This window comes from Schistocerca americana, chromosome 4 (genome assembly GCF_021461395.2).
Source record: "Schistocerca americana isolate TAMUIC-IGC-003095 chromosome 4, iqSchAmer2.1, whole genome shotgun sequence".
In the NCBI taxonomy this organism is placed as follows: Eukaryota; Metazoa; Arthropoda; class Insecta; order Orthoptera; family Acrididae; genus Schistocerca; species Schistocerca americana.
The window spans coordinates 370,953,929-370,969,645 of NC_060122.1; the positions used below are offsets into that span (position 1 = coordinate 370,953,929).

At 40.0% G+C, this 15,717-nt stretch overlaps 1 protein-coding gene across 3 annotated transcripts in view; it reads right to left on the reverse strand.

Moving 5' to 3' along the window:
• LOC124612286 (serine/threonine-protein kinase N) overlaps positions 1 to 15,717 on the reverse strand; it is a 311,276-nt gene that overhangs the window by 81,404 nt on the left and 214,155 nt on the right. For all 3 annotated transcript variants that reach the window (XM_047140393.1, XM_047140394.1, XM_047140392.1), the window contains exon 7: positions 14,613 to 14,767. In XM_047140393.1, the coding sequence (XP_046996349.1) occupies positions 14,613 to 14,767 (155 nt within the window). The remainder of the gene's footprint in view (positions 1 to 14,612; positions 14,768 to 15,717) is intronic.

Consider the following 15,717-nt stretch of genomic DNA (forward strand, 5'->3'; position numbering starts at 1 on the left):
GTCCCAAGTGGAATGATCGTCAATTTTTAATGAACACTATATGAAAGAGTCATTTTACAAATACTAATGCACTGAATTTAAAATTAAAAAGCTTATTTATTTATTTTTTATTTATTTATAAGGTAATAAACATGTAATACAACTACTATAATACTTATTTACAATGAACACATTCCTGCACAATAGAGGGAAACATTCCACGTAGGAAATATATATCTAAAAACAAAGATGATGTGACTTACCAAATGAAAGTGCTGGCAGGTCGACAGACACACAAACAAACACAAATATACACACAAAATTCACGCTTTCGCAACAAACTGTTGCCTCATCAAGAAAGAGTGAAGGAGAGGGAAAGACGAAAGGATGTGGGTTTTAAGGGAGAGGGTAAGGAGTCATTCCAATCCCGGGAGCGGAAAGACTTACCTTAGGGGGAAAAAAGGACAGGTATACACTCGCACACACACACATATCCATCCACACATATACCATTTTTCCCCCTAAGGTAAGTCTTTCCGCTCCCGGGATTGGAATGACTCCTTACCCTCTCCCTTAAAACCCACTTCCTTTCGTCTTCCCCTCTCCTTCCCTCTTTCCTGATGACGCAACAGTTTGTTGCGAAAGTTTGAATTTTGTGTGTATGTTTGTGTGTCTATCGACCTGCCAGCGCTTTCGTTTGGTAAGTCACCTCATCTTTGTTTTTATATATAATTTTTCCCACGTGGAATGTTTCCCTCTATTATATATATATATATATATATATATATATGTCTGTATATGTGTGTGGATGGATGTGTGTGTGGATGGATGTGTGTGTGTGTGTGTGTGTGTGTGTGTGTGCGTGCGCGAGCGCGCGCGAGTGTATACCCGTCCTTTTTTCCCCCTAAGGTAAGTCTTTCCGCTCCCGGGATTGGAATGACTCCTTACCCTCTCCCTTAAAACCCACATCCTTTCGTCTTTCCCTCTCCTTCCCTCTTTCCTGATGAGGCAACAGTTTGTTGCGAAAGCTTGAATTTTGTGTGTATGTTTGTGTTTGTTTGTGTGTCTGTCGACCTGCCAGCACTTTCATTTGGTAAGTCACATCATCTTTGTTTTTAGATATATTTTTCCTACATGGAATGATTCCCTCTCTCTCTCTCTCTCTCTCTCTCTCTCTCTCTCTCTCTCTCTCTCTATATATATATATATATATATACAAATCAGTTGGTTTTACTGAGGAATTCATCAATGGAGTAGAAGGAGTTGGCCACCAATAAATTCCTCAGTAAAACCAACTGATTTGTGTATATGTATATATATATATATATATAAACAAAGATGAGGTGACTTACCGAACGAAAGCGCTGGCAGGTCGATAAACACACAAACAAACACAAACATACACACAAAATTCAAGCTTTCGCAGCAAACTGTTGCCTCATCAGGAAAGAGGGAAGGAGAGGGAAAGACGAAAGGAAGTGGGTTTTAAGGGAAAGGGTAAGGAGTCATTCCAATCCCGGGAGCGGAAAGACTTACCTTAGGGGGAACCCACTTCCTTTCGTCTTTCCCTCTCCTTCCCTCTTTCCTGATGAGGCAACAGTTTGTTGCGAAAGCTTGAATTTTGTGTGTATGTTTGTGTTTGTTTGTGTGTTTATCGACCTGCCAGTGCTTTCGTGCGGTAAGTCACCTCATCTTTGTTTTTATATATAATTTTTCCCACGTGGAATGTTTCCCTCTATATATATATATATATATATATATATATATATATATATATACACAAATCAGTTGGTTTTACTATATATATATATATATATATATATATATATATATATATATATATATATATACATACACAAATCAGTTGGTTTTACTGAGGAATTCATCAATGGAGTAGAAGGAGTTGGCCACCAATAAATCCTTTAGGCTTCTCTTAAAGTGAATTTCATTGGTTGTTAAGCTTTTTATGGCTGCTGGCAAGTTATTGAAAATGTGTATTCCTGAATAATGCACACCTTTTTGTACAAGACTAAGTGACTTTAAATCCTTGTGAAGATTATTCTTATTTCTAATATTGATTCCATGAATTGAGCTGTTGGTTTAAAAAGTGATATATTTTAAATGGGCTTCTGCAGGATGTTCTCGAGTTCACACCACATATAACTCTTACTGCACGTTTTTGTGCCCGGAAAACTTAAGCTTGGCTTGATGAATTACCCCAAAAAATAATCCCAAATGACATGGAATGAAAGTAAGCATAGTATGTCAGCCTTTTCATTTATATATCCCCTACGTCTGAAAAAATTCGCATTGCAAACAGAGATTTGTTAAGACGCTTCAGCACTTCTGTGGTGTGCTCCTCCCAGTTGAATTTATTATCTAGCTGTAATTCCAAGAATTTAGCACTGCCCACTTCTTCTATCTTCTTGTCATCGAATGTTAGACGTATACTTGTGGGACACCCCTTACAAGTTCTGAACTGTATGTAGTGTGTTTTTTCAAAGTTAAGTGACAAATAATTGGCTAGGAACCAGTGATTAATGTCCACAAATATTTTATTAGCTGATCTTTCTAAGACTACACTTGTTTTGTTATTTATTGCAATGTTTGTATCATCGGCAAACAAAACGAACTTGGCATCTGGTAATGTTACTGATGAAAGGTCATTGATATACACAAGAAAAAGTGAGGGGCCCCAAAATGGAACCTTGTGGGACCCCCACATGTAATCAGTTCCCAGTTGGATGATGCCTGATAGCTTGATACATGTCTCTTTCCTAATAACACCCTTTGTTTCCTGCCAGAGATACAAGATTTGAACCATTTTGCAGCATTTCCTGTTACACTATAATATTCTAATTTACTTAATAGGATATTGTGATTTACACAATCAAATGCCTTTGACAGATCACAAAATATACCAGTTGCCTGCAATTTTTTGTCTAATGAATTAAGCACATTTTCACTGTAAGTGTAGATAGCCTTCTCAATATCAGAACTTTTTAGATATCCAAACTGTGACTTTGACAGTTTGTTATTTGAGATAAGATGGTTATAAAGCCGACTGTACATTACTTTTTCTAAAATTTTTGAGAATGCTGGCAACAGTGAAATTGGACGGAAATTTGATGCTATCTCTTTACCTACCTTCTTAAACAGTGGCTTAACTTCAGCTTATTTCAACCATTCAGGAAATATTCCGCTGATAAACGACTGGTTACACAGATAGCTTAATATGTTACTTAGCTCAGAATCACATTCTTTAATTAACTTTGTTGATATTTCATCACACCCACTAGATGTTTTTGATTTTAAAGATTTTATGATGGACATTATTTCGGTTGGGGTAGTGAGGGTCAAATTCATATTATGGAAGTTACTTGAAATGTTTGGTCTGAGGTATTCCATAGCAGCATCTACCGAACCTGACAACCCCATCTTTTCAGTAACAGTTATAAAATGTTTGTTAAAAAGCTCTGCAACACTGTACACATCTGTCACCAATGTATCATTTACTCTTAATGCTATTTGTTCCTCTTCATGTCTGGTTCTACCAGTCACCTCCTTCACTATGTCCCGTATTGTCTTTATTTTGTTATCTGATATGACTATCTTTTCCTTGTAATATATTTGCTTTGATGTCCGTATTACAGTCTTTAATATTTTGCAGTATTTCTTGTGTGTGTTGGGCACTTTTAAAGTACCAAATTATTTACAGGTTCATATGCAAAGGTTCATCAGCTCCACATTATTTCTAACACAACCAGTGGTGAAGCTTTTTCAATGCAATATTCCTGTTTCAAATGTATTTTCCATAGTAGCATTATTAAATCATCTTGCTCAGGTTGGAAGCTCTTCCTGATGTTTTTCCATGTCCGTGACTTGACATTTGTCCCCCCCCCCCCCCCCCCCCCCCGACAAAACGCTATTTATTTCTTCTTATTGAAGTCAAAATATGACAAGACGAAAAAAAAAGACAACCAACCAAATCATTATTAATAAATCACATCACTACTTTAAAATGTTATCATGTGAAGAAGACTGTTCAATCTTCACATACTTATACTTCTTAAAATATTTCCTTATGAGCAATAAACTATTTGTTGTGATGTCAAATGCTCCTCCAATAAGCTAGACATCACTTTTCATGTTCCTATAACGTTCTCAACAGTCAACACTGTCACCAAGCATGGAATCATCAATATCTGAAGTTTCTTTCCAAAATTATTATTAATACTAATTTTACACATTACTGTGCATGGTGTGTTACTCAAATGGACCTACTAATTGTTTATTGTTACAGGAGATGCCATTTTTAATGCAAACTAAATACGCTTGATGAGAAGAGGAAGGCTGTTGGTGTAATTACCGCCACCAAAATCACCCCTTTCTTTTGGGCACAATATCTGTTCTTTACTGCCTCCAGTGATATTGAAATATCATACAGGCCCCTACTGAATTAGAGTTCTTGCATTTTGTTTCCATACTTTTCATTAAAAGCTTGCGCTATCATAGAAACAATTGTGGTCCAGGAACAAAACAAGTTTCAACATGGCAATAGGTATCAGCTACGTGAACAAGAGAACCAAAGTATGATGTATACAAGTGGTACACAATGATTTGGAATAAATAAGAATAAAGGAAAAAGAGAGACAGGGTGACAAAAAATTCTGGCTGTCGTAGGTTTTCAGAACAGAATTAGACCAAGGAGAAAAACCTCTTGGACAGTAAGAGCAAAGATATTTGCCATGTATGAGAATGAAGGAATACTGGACAAGAATAAAGACTAGAAGGAATGAAGCTTATCAAATTAATGTGATCCTCACAAGACCAAAACAAAATGAAATAGTGGTAACACAAATTATTTTCAATCTTTCTTTCTGAGGGAAGAGACAGTGCCATATCAACAACAAGATAATTGCAAACAAATTAAAACCAAACAAAAAGCAGTGGTCTTGTACTATGATTATAAACATGTAGGAAAGTTCTGGTGCAATGCAAATAACTTAGGAGGAACGGAAACCAGTCACCAAATAGCAGAAGCTTTGAGATGCCAACAGACACACACAAAAGAGAGAAAACTTTTGCTAGCTTTTGGAATAAATCCTTTGTCAAGCTACAGTGCGCGTGCGCACACCTTGTTGGGACTGAATTTCAGCAGGTGGACTAGGACGGGGTGGGGATTCTGTTGAGAGGGGTGGATAGGGGAGGTGAGAATAGGAGTTGGGATGGGTAGCTACCAGATTGGATGGAGGCAGCAGGTTTCCGGGCTACGAATGAAGAAGTGACAGGGGGCAGATGGGCAGGCTAGGCATCTGTTCTTAGACACAGTTTGGTCGTGGCAATTCTTTCTGATGGACAACTGATTGGTTGTCATAGCAACATAAACAACTGTGCAGCTATTACAGTAGATCTGGTATATGACATGGGACAGGAACAGGGATTGCATAGGGATGACCAAGATGTCATTTAGATTGGGCAGGCAATGGAATGGCACTTTAGGAGGGATCTTGGGCAGTCTGTCCCTATTTTTCCCATATAATGATCGATAATCAAAGCCCTGGCAAAGGATATGGTTCAGCTGTTCAAATCCAGGTGACACTGGCTGACGACGGGGGCAGTCCTTTGTAGTTGGAACCTTGAGAGTGGTGGGAGAATTAGGGGTATGTGAGAATATGACTTGAGAAATGTGTTTACAAACTAGGTTTGGTGATGAGGTGGAGTGGCAGGCAGGGGGAGGGGGTTGGTAGGTCTGTCTGTGAAGAACCTGATGAAACCATCAGCATACTGGGCAAGAGAGTTCTTGTCACTGAAGATAAACCATGCACAGGTGGCCAGGCTGTATGGGAGTGATTTTTTCGAATGGATGGGATGACAGTTGTCGTAATACAGTTAATGTTAGAGGTTAGTGGATTTAATGTGGACAGTGGTGTGGATAGAGCCATCAGAGGAGTAGAAAATCCAGGAAGGTGGCATGTTGGGCTGGGGAGGATCAGATGAAGCAGACTGGAGGGATGGTGGTGGTGGTGGTGTTGTTGTTGAGGAATGAGGATTGAGTGTCTTATTCCAGAGTCCAGATCATGAAGACATTATCAATGAAACTGAACCAGACAACAGGTTTGGTGATTTGGCTGGCTATACAAAGGTCGACATAGGAGGGTGCAATACTGGTGTCCATGGCTGTGCTGCAGGTTTGTTTACATGTTTTCTCCTCTAAGGAGAAGTAGTTGTGTGCCAGGATATAGTTAGAAGGTGTATGATGAATGAGGTAGTGGGTTTGAAATCTGAAGGACTTGTGCAATAGTGGCAAGGACATGGACATAAGAGATGTTGGTGTACATGGAGGTTACGTAAACAGTAACACACACGGATCTAGGGTGAAGGAAGTTAGTATCTCTGATGTACGAGGCTAAGTTTAGGGCAAAAGGTTGGAGGTGTTGGTCAATGAGAGTGGAATTTCCTTCAGTAGGAGCACAATAATCAACTCGATGGTGTGTAGGACCACAATAATCAACTCAATGGGGTGCCCAGGATTGTTGGTTCCTATATTCTGGGAAGCATGTAGAAAGTAGATGTGCAAGGTGTCATATCTTTGAGAAGGGAGACGGACTCAGGAAAGAGGTTTTGGGGTGGGCCTAGGATTTCAGTAGGGATAGGAGATTATGTTCAAGCTCTCGTACCTGGAGGAGTCAAGACAGTTTTGTGGAAGCCTTCCGTCTTTATCCACAGGTAGTGAATGGCTGTTCTTTCTTCTGCTGAGAGCTTATTGTTCTTAGGAAGGAACCTGGGGAATGGTGCTGAGGTCAAGTTAGCGGTACAGAATTCCTGGAGTATGATCTCCATAGGGTTTGTCAGGTGCGAGAGGAGGGTGGAAGGGAGGGGGAGGGGTTGCAGTTGGATGGTGGTATGAAGTGGGAGAAGCAAAGTTCTATGTTGGGATTAGGTCAAGTTTGATTTGAGGGATTGGTAACAAAGAAACCTTCCCACTGTAGGAATTGGGAGAAGATGAGTAGGTCTTTGATAAGTTCAATACAGTTAAACTTAAGCTTGAGGTTGAAGGTGAGGCCTTTGGATAGGAATGAACTTTCTGTGGGGTTGAGGCTTTTGGTGGAAAGGTCAACAACAATGTTTTGGGTTAGTTTGGGCTCTGTATTTCGTGGAGTGTTGGGAGAGAGTTAGCAAACTGTTATGAGAGGTTGACATGGGGGTTCACCGTAGGTAGAAAGCATGGTGATGGGTGCTCCAGGCCTGGAGTAGGACGTCAACAGTTTGGACAATTTATGGAGGTGATGTCTGAAATGTTCTTCCAGGTGTTGGAGATTAAATGTTTCAATTTTGGAGATGTGCTGTATATAGTTTGGATTTCACATTAGCAATATATCGCAGAGGGAGCACAGATGGTTCAGGGATGTCTATGCCCTGGAGATGTGTTTCTCAGGATGTATATGTGGACAAGAAAAAAAAATTCCCGGATTTCTCGGTTAAAAACACACTTCCTCCCAGGTGAAAACACACTTTTTGTTGTTAAGTGACAGTACATTTTCCCTCAGAACTGCAAAACTTATCAGTCCTTTGAATGGTTTTGGTTTTATACACGGGCACAGAATTTCCCAGCACTTTAGAAAACAAAACTCAGGGAAAAAGACAGGTTTTGGAAGTATCTTTGATGTACAGCAACATATACACTGCGTATTTTCGTATTATGAAAGTATACATTAGAATTCCATTAAATGCCGCATATTCAGAGCATAGGACACGTGATGTAGTCAGCCAACAGCAACATTACTGTTAAGTAGCACAAACACACAAACAGGGAAAGTTAATAGTTTAAATTAATATACATAATGTTGCTACAAGAAAAGCAAAGCTTTCACATATAATAATGGTCTCTAAGGTTAATAAGGTGCAAGAGAAGCTAAGCTTTGCATATAATGTTGATCTTTTTTGCGGGTGTTACACTTTAAGATATATCACACAAATGTACCAGTAAAATTTTTAATAATGACATAAATGTCTGATCTTCAGGGTTCGAAATTCTTCTAAATGGCTCATCATCAAAGAGTTGACTTTTAAATGAGAGTCAAACGCTCTGTGATTTAAGAAATCCATGGAACACTCTCGCACATAGTTCAACTTATCTAAAAGGATATTTACTTTGAAAGAAACACTTTTCAAACCACCATTTGCAATATTTTCCCGTGCCTGTTAGAAATACGTTCGTTTCTGCAGTTGCCAGAGAGTGCAGATAACAAGCTACACCATGCTAGCACAGCTACCAAGTCGTAGGAATCCTGTATGTACATATGTGTATGTAAAACATTGAACGGAGCATCCGAATTTCATGAACCATACTAAAACGTGCACATTTAAAGTGCACATTTGTAAGTCCAGATTCCCAGTGAAGTAGACCTTGACCTGTTATTAAGCTTTTCAGTGTGATTTTCAGAATGTTAATTTTCTTGGAGCATCAGTACTGTATTATACAAGGTGCATTCAAGTTCTAAGGCCTCCGATTTTTTTTCTCTGGACTGGAAAGAGATAGAAACATGCGCATTGTTTTAAAATGAGGCCGCGTTCGTTGTCAATACGTCCCAGAGACGGCAGCACCGTACGGCAGATGGAATTTTACCGCCAGCGGCGAGAATGAGAACTGTTTTAAATACTTAAAATGGCGACTTTTTCCTTACTTGAACAGCGTGCAATCATTCGTTTTCTGAATTTGCGTGGTGTGAAACCAATTGAAATTCATCGACAGTTGAAGGAGACGTGGTGATGGAGTTATGGATGTGTCGAAAGTGCGTTCGTGGGTGCGACAGTTTAATGAAGGCAGAACATCGTGTGACAACAAACCGAAACAACCTCGGGCTCGCACAAGCCGGTCTGACGACATGATCGAGGAAGTGTAGAGAATTGTTTTGGGGGAACGCCGAATGACTGTTGAACAGATCGCCTCCAGAGTTGGCATTTTTGTGGGTTCTGTGCACACAATCCTGCATGACGACCTGAAAAAGCGAAAAGTGTCATCCAGGTGGGTGGCACGAATGCTGACGGATTACCACATGGCTGCTCGTGTGGCATGTTGCCAAGCAATGTTGACGCGCAACGACAGCATGAATGGGACTTTCTTTTCGTCGGTTGTGACAATGGATGAGACGTGGATGCCATTTTTCAATCCAGAAACAAAGCGCCACTCAGCTCAATGGAAGCACACAGATTCACCGCCACCAAAAAAATTTCGGGTAACCGCCAGTGCTGAAAAAATGATGGTGTCCATGTTCTGGGACAACGAGGGCGTAATCCTTACCCATTGCGTTCCAAAGGGCACTACGGTAACAGGTGCATCCTACGAAAATGTTTTGAAGAACAAATTCCTTCCTGCACTGCAACAAAAACGTCCGGGAAGGGCTGCGCGTGTGCTGTTTCACCAAGACAACGCACCCGCACATCGAGCTAACGTTACGCAACAGTTTCTTCGTGATAACAACTTTGAAGTGATTCCTCATGCTCCCTACTCACCTGACCTGGCTCCTAGTGACTTTTGGCTTTTTCCAACAATGAAAGACACTTTCCGTGGCTGCACATCCACCAGCTGTGCTGCTGTTGCCTCAGCGAATTTCCAGTGGTCAAAACAGACCCTTAAAGAAGCCTTCGCCGCTGCCATGGAATCATGGCGTCAGCATTGTGAAAAATGTGTACGTCTGCAGGGCGATTACATTGAGAAGTAACGCCAGTTTCATCGATTTCGGGTGAGTAGTTAATTAGAAAAAAAATCAGAGGCCTTAGAACTTGAATGCACCTCGTATCATGTTTGGTTCTCTATTATGGCATAATGCCATATGTGCTAGAAGATGAAAACATGCACTTGAAATGCAGCGAACAGTTGAAACTAGCCAGTACTGAGGAATTAAACATTTCGTTTCAAATACATTGACTCCTTCTGAGGAAAAAGTTAATAAAAGTCAAAGTTCTTTAGCAAACAGACAAAAATAACTTCATTGTTCTGCAAGGTGATTAATGCTTGACTGTCAGAAAGGTGGAAATAAAATAAAATCTGAAACTAAAAATATATTTTAGCCTTCCATAATTACGTGAATGTATTTTAATTCACTTGATAGCTCCAAGTCACAGATATCCGTTTTGTTTTCATTTGATGTGAGAGTAAACGAAGGGTAAACAGCAAAATCACTAAATGTAAACACGGGTCACGTGGAGACTCCCCACTATACCTCAGACTGCTCTGCACATCAGCCCCTGATCTACGATATTTGCTAACCGAGTCAATGCTAAAAAATATCGAATTTTCAAAAATATGTTCACTGTGGAATTGAAACGTGTATATTTTGTAATGGATGGCATCAAACTATATTCAGGACAGTAGAAATTGAAATGTCCTGTGGTGCCTCTCCTGCTCCCAGTCGGCCGGTTTGACAGCCTGCCCCTCCTTAAAAAATAATCTCACAGTTAATCGCGGATAGGATGATATGTCATCGGGAGAACAATTAGTTAATAAGTTGCTGTTTTGTATCAAATATATAGTTAATAAGTTGCTGTTTTGTATCAAATATACGATACATAAAACGAATAGAGAGACAAGCAAGTAAGTACACATTTCTTCAATCCTTAGCTTCTAGCATTTTTTTCTCTCTAATCTTGCTAAAGCTTTACACTGGGTGCTTTCCTTTCTGCGAAAGAATCTATTACCTCATCAGAATTCGGCAAACATTTTACTACATGAAAAATCAAAATGTCGTTATCTAATACTGAAAAACCTGTTAATACAAATAATACTCAAGACTGCTGTGGTTTCTCGATCAGATTACGTCTATTTTGTCACTATCTGCTAGATAAAACAAAATAGGCCTTTCTAATATTGCAGTAATTTTATAACACACACCAAATAAATTAGACTCTTTTCGCACAAATGGTCATTTTTATAACACGACAGAAAATAATTCACGAAGTACCAACATCAAATGCGCTTATTAGGCCTACTACAAGCTAAAAGCTTTATGTTAGGAAATAGTTTCACATTTTGTTCATATGCACCAGTTTCTCAAGTATGAGATCGAAAAGTAGTACTACGAAATTTTGATATAAATTTTGAATCGTCTTATTCTTCCATAATTCGTGTGATGTCCCCATTTCTTCTCCTTCCTCATTCTAACAAACAATCTTGTTATCACCAATTCTGTAGCTGTCCCTGCCATTGTCAAAATTTTTCGCCGATCAACTTCACTAACCCTGCCAGAACCACAGGTTTAGTTATCTCACGATTATTCTCCGGTTAGGCGTTGTTACATGTTCATACAACACATTTTCCACGTTACTTCCAGAATACAACTTCAGCAGCTGCTAGCCGGGGACTGTACAACTGATCCTTATTAGTGTAGCGATCTGGCCAAAAATTTTCTGTCAAAATTTCATTTGCTTGGGTACACCGAGAAGATTATATGTAATCTTTCTCACCTGTTATTCCTGTTAATCGTTTATTTCCTTTCTGGTAGTCTGAATCTATGGATTTCACTAGTAATTACAACAATGCTGATCATTTGCATACCCAATCAACCACATAATCAGACAGCAATTGGCATTCATCCATTCGGCTTGACTCCGCTCAGCTCGTATAGTCCCGTCCCCTTTTGTCTGCGGAAAGTTTATTTCTAGATGCAATAAAGATTCTCCTGACAGAGACATCAAGTACACTAAGCACGCATTCAAAAATCAACTTATGATTCATTCGTAAATCAACTTAAAATGTGCTCAAGAATGTTCAAAAACCAACAGAGATGTGTTTCAAAATCATATGAATAATTGACAGACCAACGTGCATTGGATGCTAGGTGCTTCATGAAACAAAGTCCCCCCCCAAGAATATGAATTTGGTGCCCCCTTTTCCCAGTAGCATTTAGCGGCTTGCTGTGACTGCTTGCACAGTCAACAGCCACATTCCTGTAGCCAGAAGCGGGAGAATCTACTACTCAAACGTGACTCAACTGCACAAGCGCAAGAGCTCGCTCATAACTGCTAAAACAAATCTAATGTAAATAGTTGTGACTTCACACTCACCGGAGGCAGTTTGTTGTTATGAAGCATTGCATAGTCTTTCTAAAGCCTTAGACACATTTTGCTGTTGGCAGACATTTGCATGAGCACTGTGTGTCGTCATTGTATATGGCACATTCCTTTGTAATTTAAGTTATTTTTGTTTTTTTCTCTCGTTTATGTTTTATTCTTGAAGTATTATTCTGCAGTAGTGGGAATCAGTAATATCCTTTGTTAGAGTATTGGTTCTTACCAGTCAAAATTACAAAATTTTAACAGAAAATTAAAACAATGAAAAATTCCCAGAATTCTAAAAAATTCCTGGTTTTTTCACGGTTTTCTCCCGGATGAAAAAATTACAGGGTTTATCCCAGATCTCCTGGGTCATATACACCCTAATTTCTGTAGTATGAGGTTTCTGAGGGATAGGGACTGGCAGAATCTGAAAAGATGAAGGTCGTCGTGGAAGGAGAAGCGGTATCCAGAAAAGGGATTTTTTTTTAAAACTGTTTTTGGGATGGGGGGGAGGGGGGGGGGACGACGACGACTCCACAGTTAGACAGTACTTAAGGAACAGGACGTGGGACTGGGTTTTAACTATGGAGAGGAAAGGTCCTCGAACTGATGGAATAGGGATTAATTTGGGTTGAAATGATGCAAGGAAAACGTGAAATGTTGCAGGAAATGGATCAGGGTGTCAGATGGCTGTAAATGGAACTGGATAACAAAGTATGAGTTTATGGTGTGAAAAATATGGAAGAAATAGTGCTAAGAACAATGGATAGCTCTGTGGATGATGCATAAATTATCATTACACATGGGGCAGAAAAAGGAGAGATGTAAAATTCTGATAGGAGTAATAAAACATACACACACACACACACACACACACACACACACACACACACACACACAACATTTTCCGTACATTATCCAGGCTGGACACACAATGACAGGATTGCATTTCAGTAGGTGGACTAGGATGAGGTGGGCGTAGTGTCAGGAGGGGCTTTTAGAGGGAGAGAGCCACTGAAATCATATATGTTGGCTCAGCTGCATGTTGAGCCACTACGTTATCAATTCTGTTCCTGGCCGAAGTTCGGCACTGGCCATTCACTCTGGTTGACAGCCAGTTGGTTGGCATACCAACATGAAAAGCTTTGCAGTGATTATCGCAGAGTTGGTATATGACGTGACTACTCTCACAGGTGACCACGCATGTGATGGGATGGGACAGGTGTGTGAAAGGACTGGAATAGACAGTTCTGGGTGGGTGGAACGGACAGGTCTTGCAACTGGGTCTTCTACAGGGACTGGATGCCTGTAGCAATGAGTTGGGAGTGGCAGTCGCATATGGATGCACCCAGGGTATTGTGTAGGTTGCATGGGTGATGGAATATCACTTTAGGATGGATAGTTATGATCTTGGGTAGGATGTCCGTGATTCTTGGGCATGATGATTGATGATAAATAATCAAAGCCTTGGCGAAAGATATTTCGCAATTGTTCCAGGCCAGGGGTGACAAGGGGGGGTGATCATTTGTAGCTTGTTCCTGGGTGTGGGGGGAGGATTAGGGATGAGTGAGGATACGACACAGAAAATCTGTTTGTGGATTAGACTTGGAAAATAGTGGCTGTCTGTGGGAGTCCTCATGAGATCTTCAGCATAACGGCCAACAGAGTTCTCATCACTGCAAACATGTTGTCCATAGGTGGCCAGGCTGTATGGAAGCGATTTTTTGGTGCGGAACAGGTAACAGCTGTCAAAATGCATGTATTGTTGGTGTTTGGTGTGTTTAATACGGTCAGAGACTTGTATGGAGCCATCACAGAGGTGGAACTCAACATCCTGGAACCACTCCCCACCCCTTTCCACAAGGATATGACACCTGTTTTGTGCGGGTATGACAACCCACTAGATGTGCACCAGAAGGAATGGCTAAAGCCAAACTTCAGCTTAGAACAAAGCTCACCATCTAGTGGCACAAAATGCTCAATTTCAATGGTTGCTTCGCAACCTGGGACATTTGGATCCTTTCCTCGATCACTACCTTTCTGGGCTAGATGGGACTTATCCCTCCAACACTTCCTTTACCCTCGTAACCGTCCTGGTCTGAATCTCTGCTAATCCACTGTTCTCACATCTTCCATCTAACAGTTTTCCCTCTTTCTGCCCTATCATCCTTTCCCAATCAAAATCTCCATGTCACCTTCATCATGTTTCAACGCCCCTGCATCACATGCCTAACCTATACACCTGCCAACCCTCCTTCCTGCATTTCTAGGCAGCAAACCTACTGTCTCCCTCCAAGCAGATAGCTCATCCACACCCAACCACTCTGCCTGCTTCCTGCCTCTCTCCCCCTCTATCCATCTACTGAAATGCAATCCCAATATTTGTGTGTGTGTCTAGCTGACACAGGTGTGTTTGTGTGTTTGTGTGTGTGTGTGGGGGGGGGGGGGTCGTCATTGTACTAAAATTCAATATTCCACCACTTTTATTGAAAATATTCCATGTAATTGTAATTATTACAGTATATTGTGTGTGTGTGTGTGTGTGTGTGTGTGTATGTATATATGCATAAACTTACTACTTGTTTCATCTTTCACACTATAGGACTTGCTAGAACTGCGTCCTGTAACCCCTTTTACGAAGGAACGTAAGTCAGCAGGGCCAGAGATGGAATCTTTGTCTCGACGAGAACGTCCCGGAACCTCTTCTAGCAAGTCTTGACAACCCATTAACCTTCAAATAAAGAAAACAAATACAAATTAAACCTAAATTCAATAACACAACAGTGCAAGTAAATCACAAGGAACTACACTGACATCAAACATCTGCCTTTAAATTTCTGTGTGACTCATTATATCTTAACAGCCACATTACTAGTGTTGTCACTTTCATAGTAAACAAAAATTTCTAAAATAGCTGATACAACACACAGAAGACTCCAAATAGCTGCAGATATAAAAGCCTGTCATCAAACACACCACTTTTATTACCTGTCATTTACGTTGCCTGTCATGCACCCACCATTTGAAAAACAGGAAAGAACCCATGTAACTTTACACAAATATTGATTAAATTTTAGATATTATTAGAATAACTGCTCTATAAATTTGAGGATTTGTCTCTGGTAGGCTATATTCTGGGGGGGGGGGGGGGGGGGTGGGGGTCCTTCAATTTCTTCAATTGTAGCTCTCTCACCATTTTTTTGTTCCCCATCTGTCCTACTAATTCCCAAACTAAATCTCTTCATCACCCAGCTTTTGAATGGCTTTTACATTCAAAGTTCATATATCACTGACGTTAGCTGGAATGGTAACACAGACTTATTATAAACTTTCTGTTTCAGGCACATCACACAATTAGTTTTGAAAACTATTTAGTTTACCACAAGTACTCCATATTCTCCTTGCCATTATGTTCCTTTTCTTTGTCTGTGCCTCTTCAGCTGCCCTTGATATAAGATTATCAGTGATTTCACTGTAAACTCTTTTTAAATTGATGATTAATTATTACTTTAATATTATTCTAAATGATTTTCATACTAATAAGCTCCCTCTACTAAGTTCTTCCATTAGCTGTTAAGTTTGGTGCACTAGGGAGGCAAACAGTACTAGCTCAAAAGCAAAAGAATGTGATTTAATTGTCTTACATTAACATGAAGTTGTCCGTTTTTTTCAGCTGAAGAA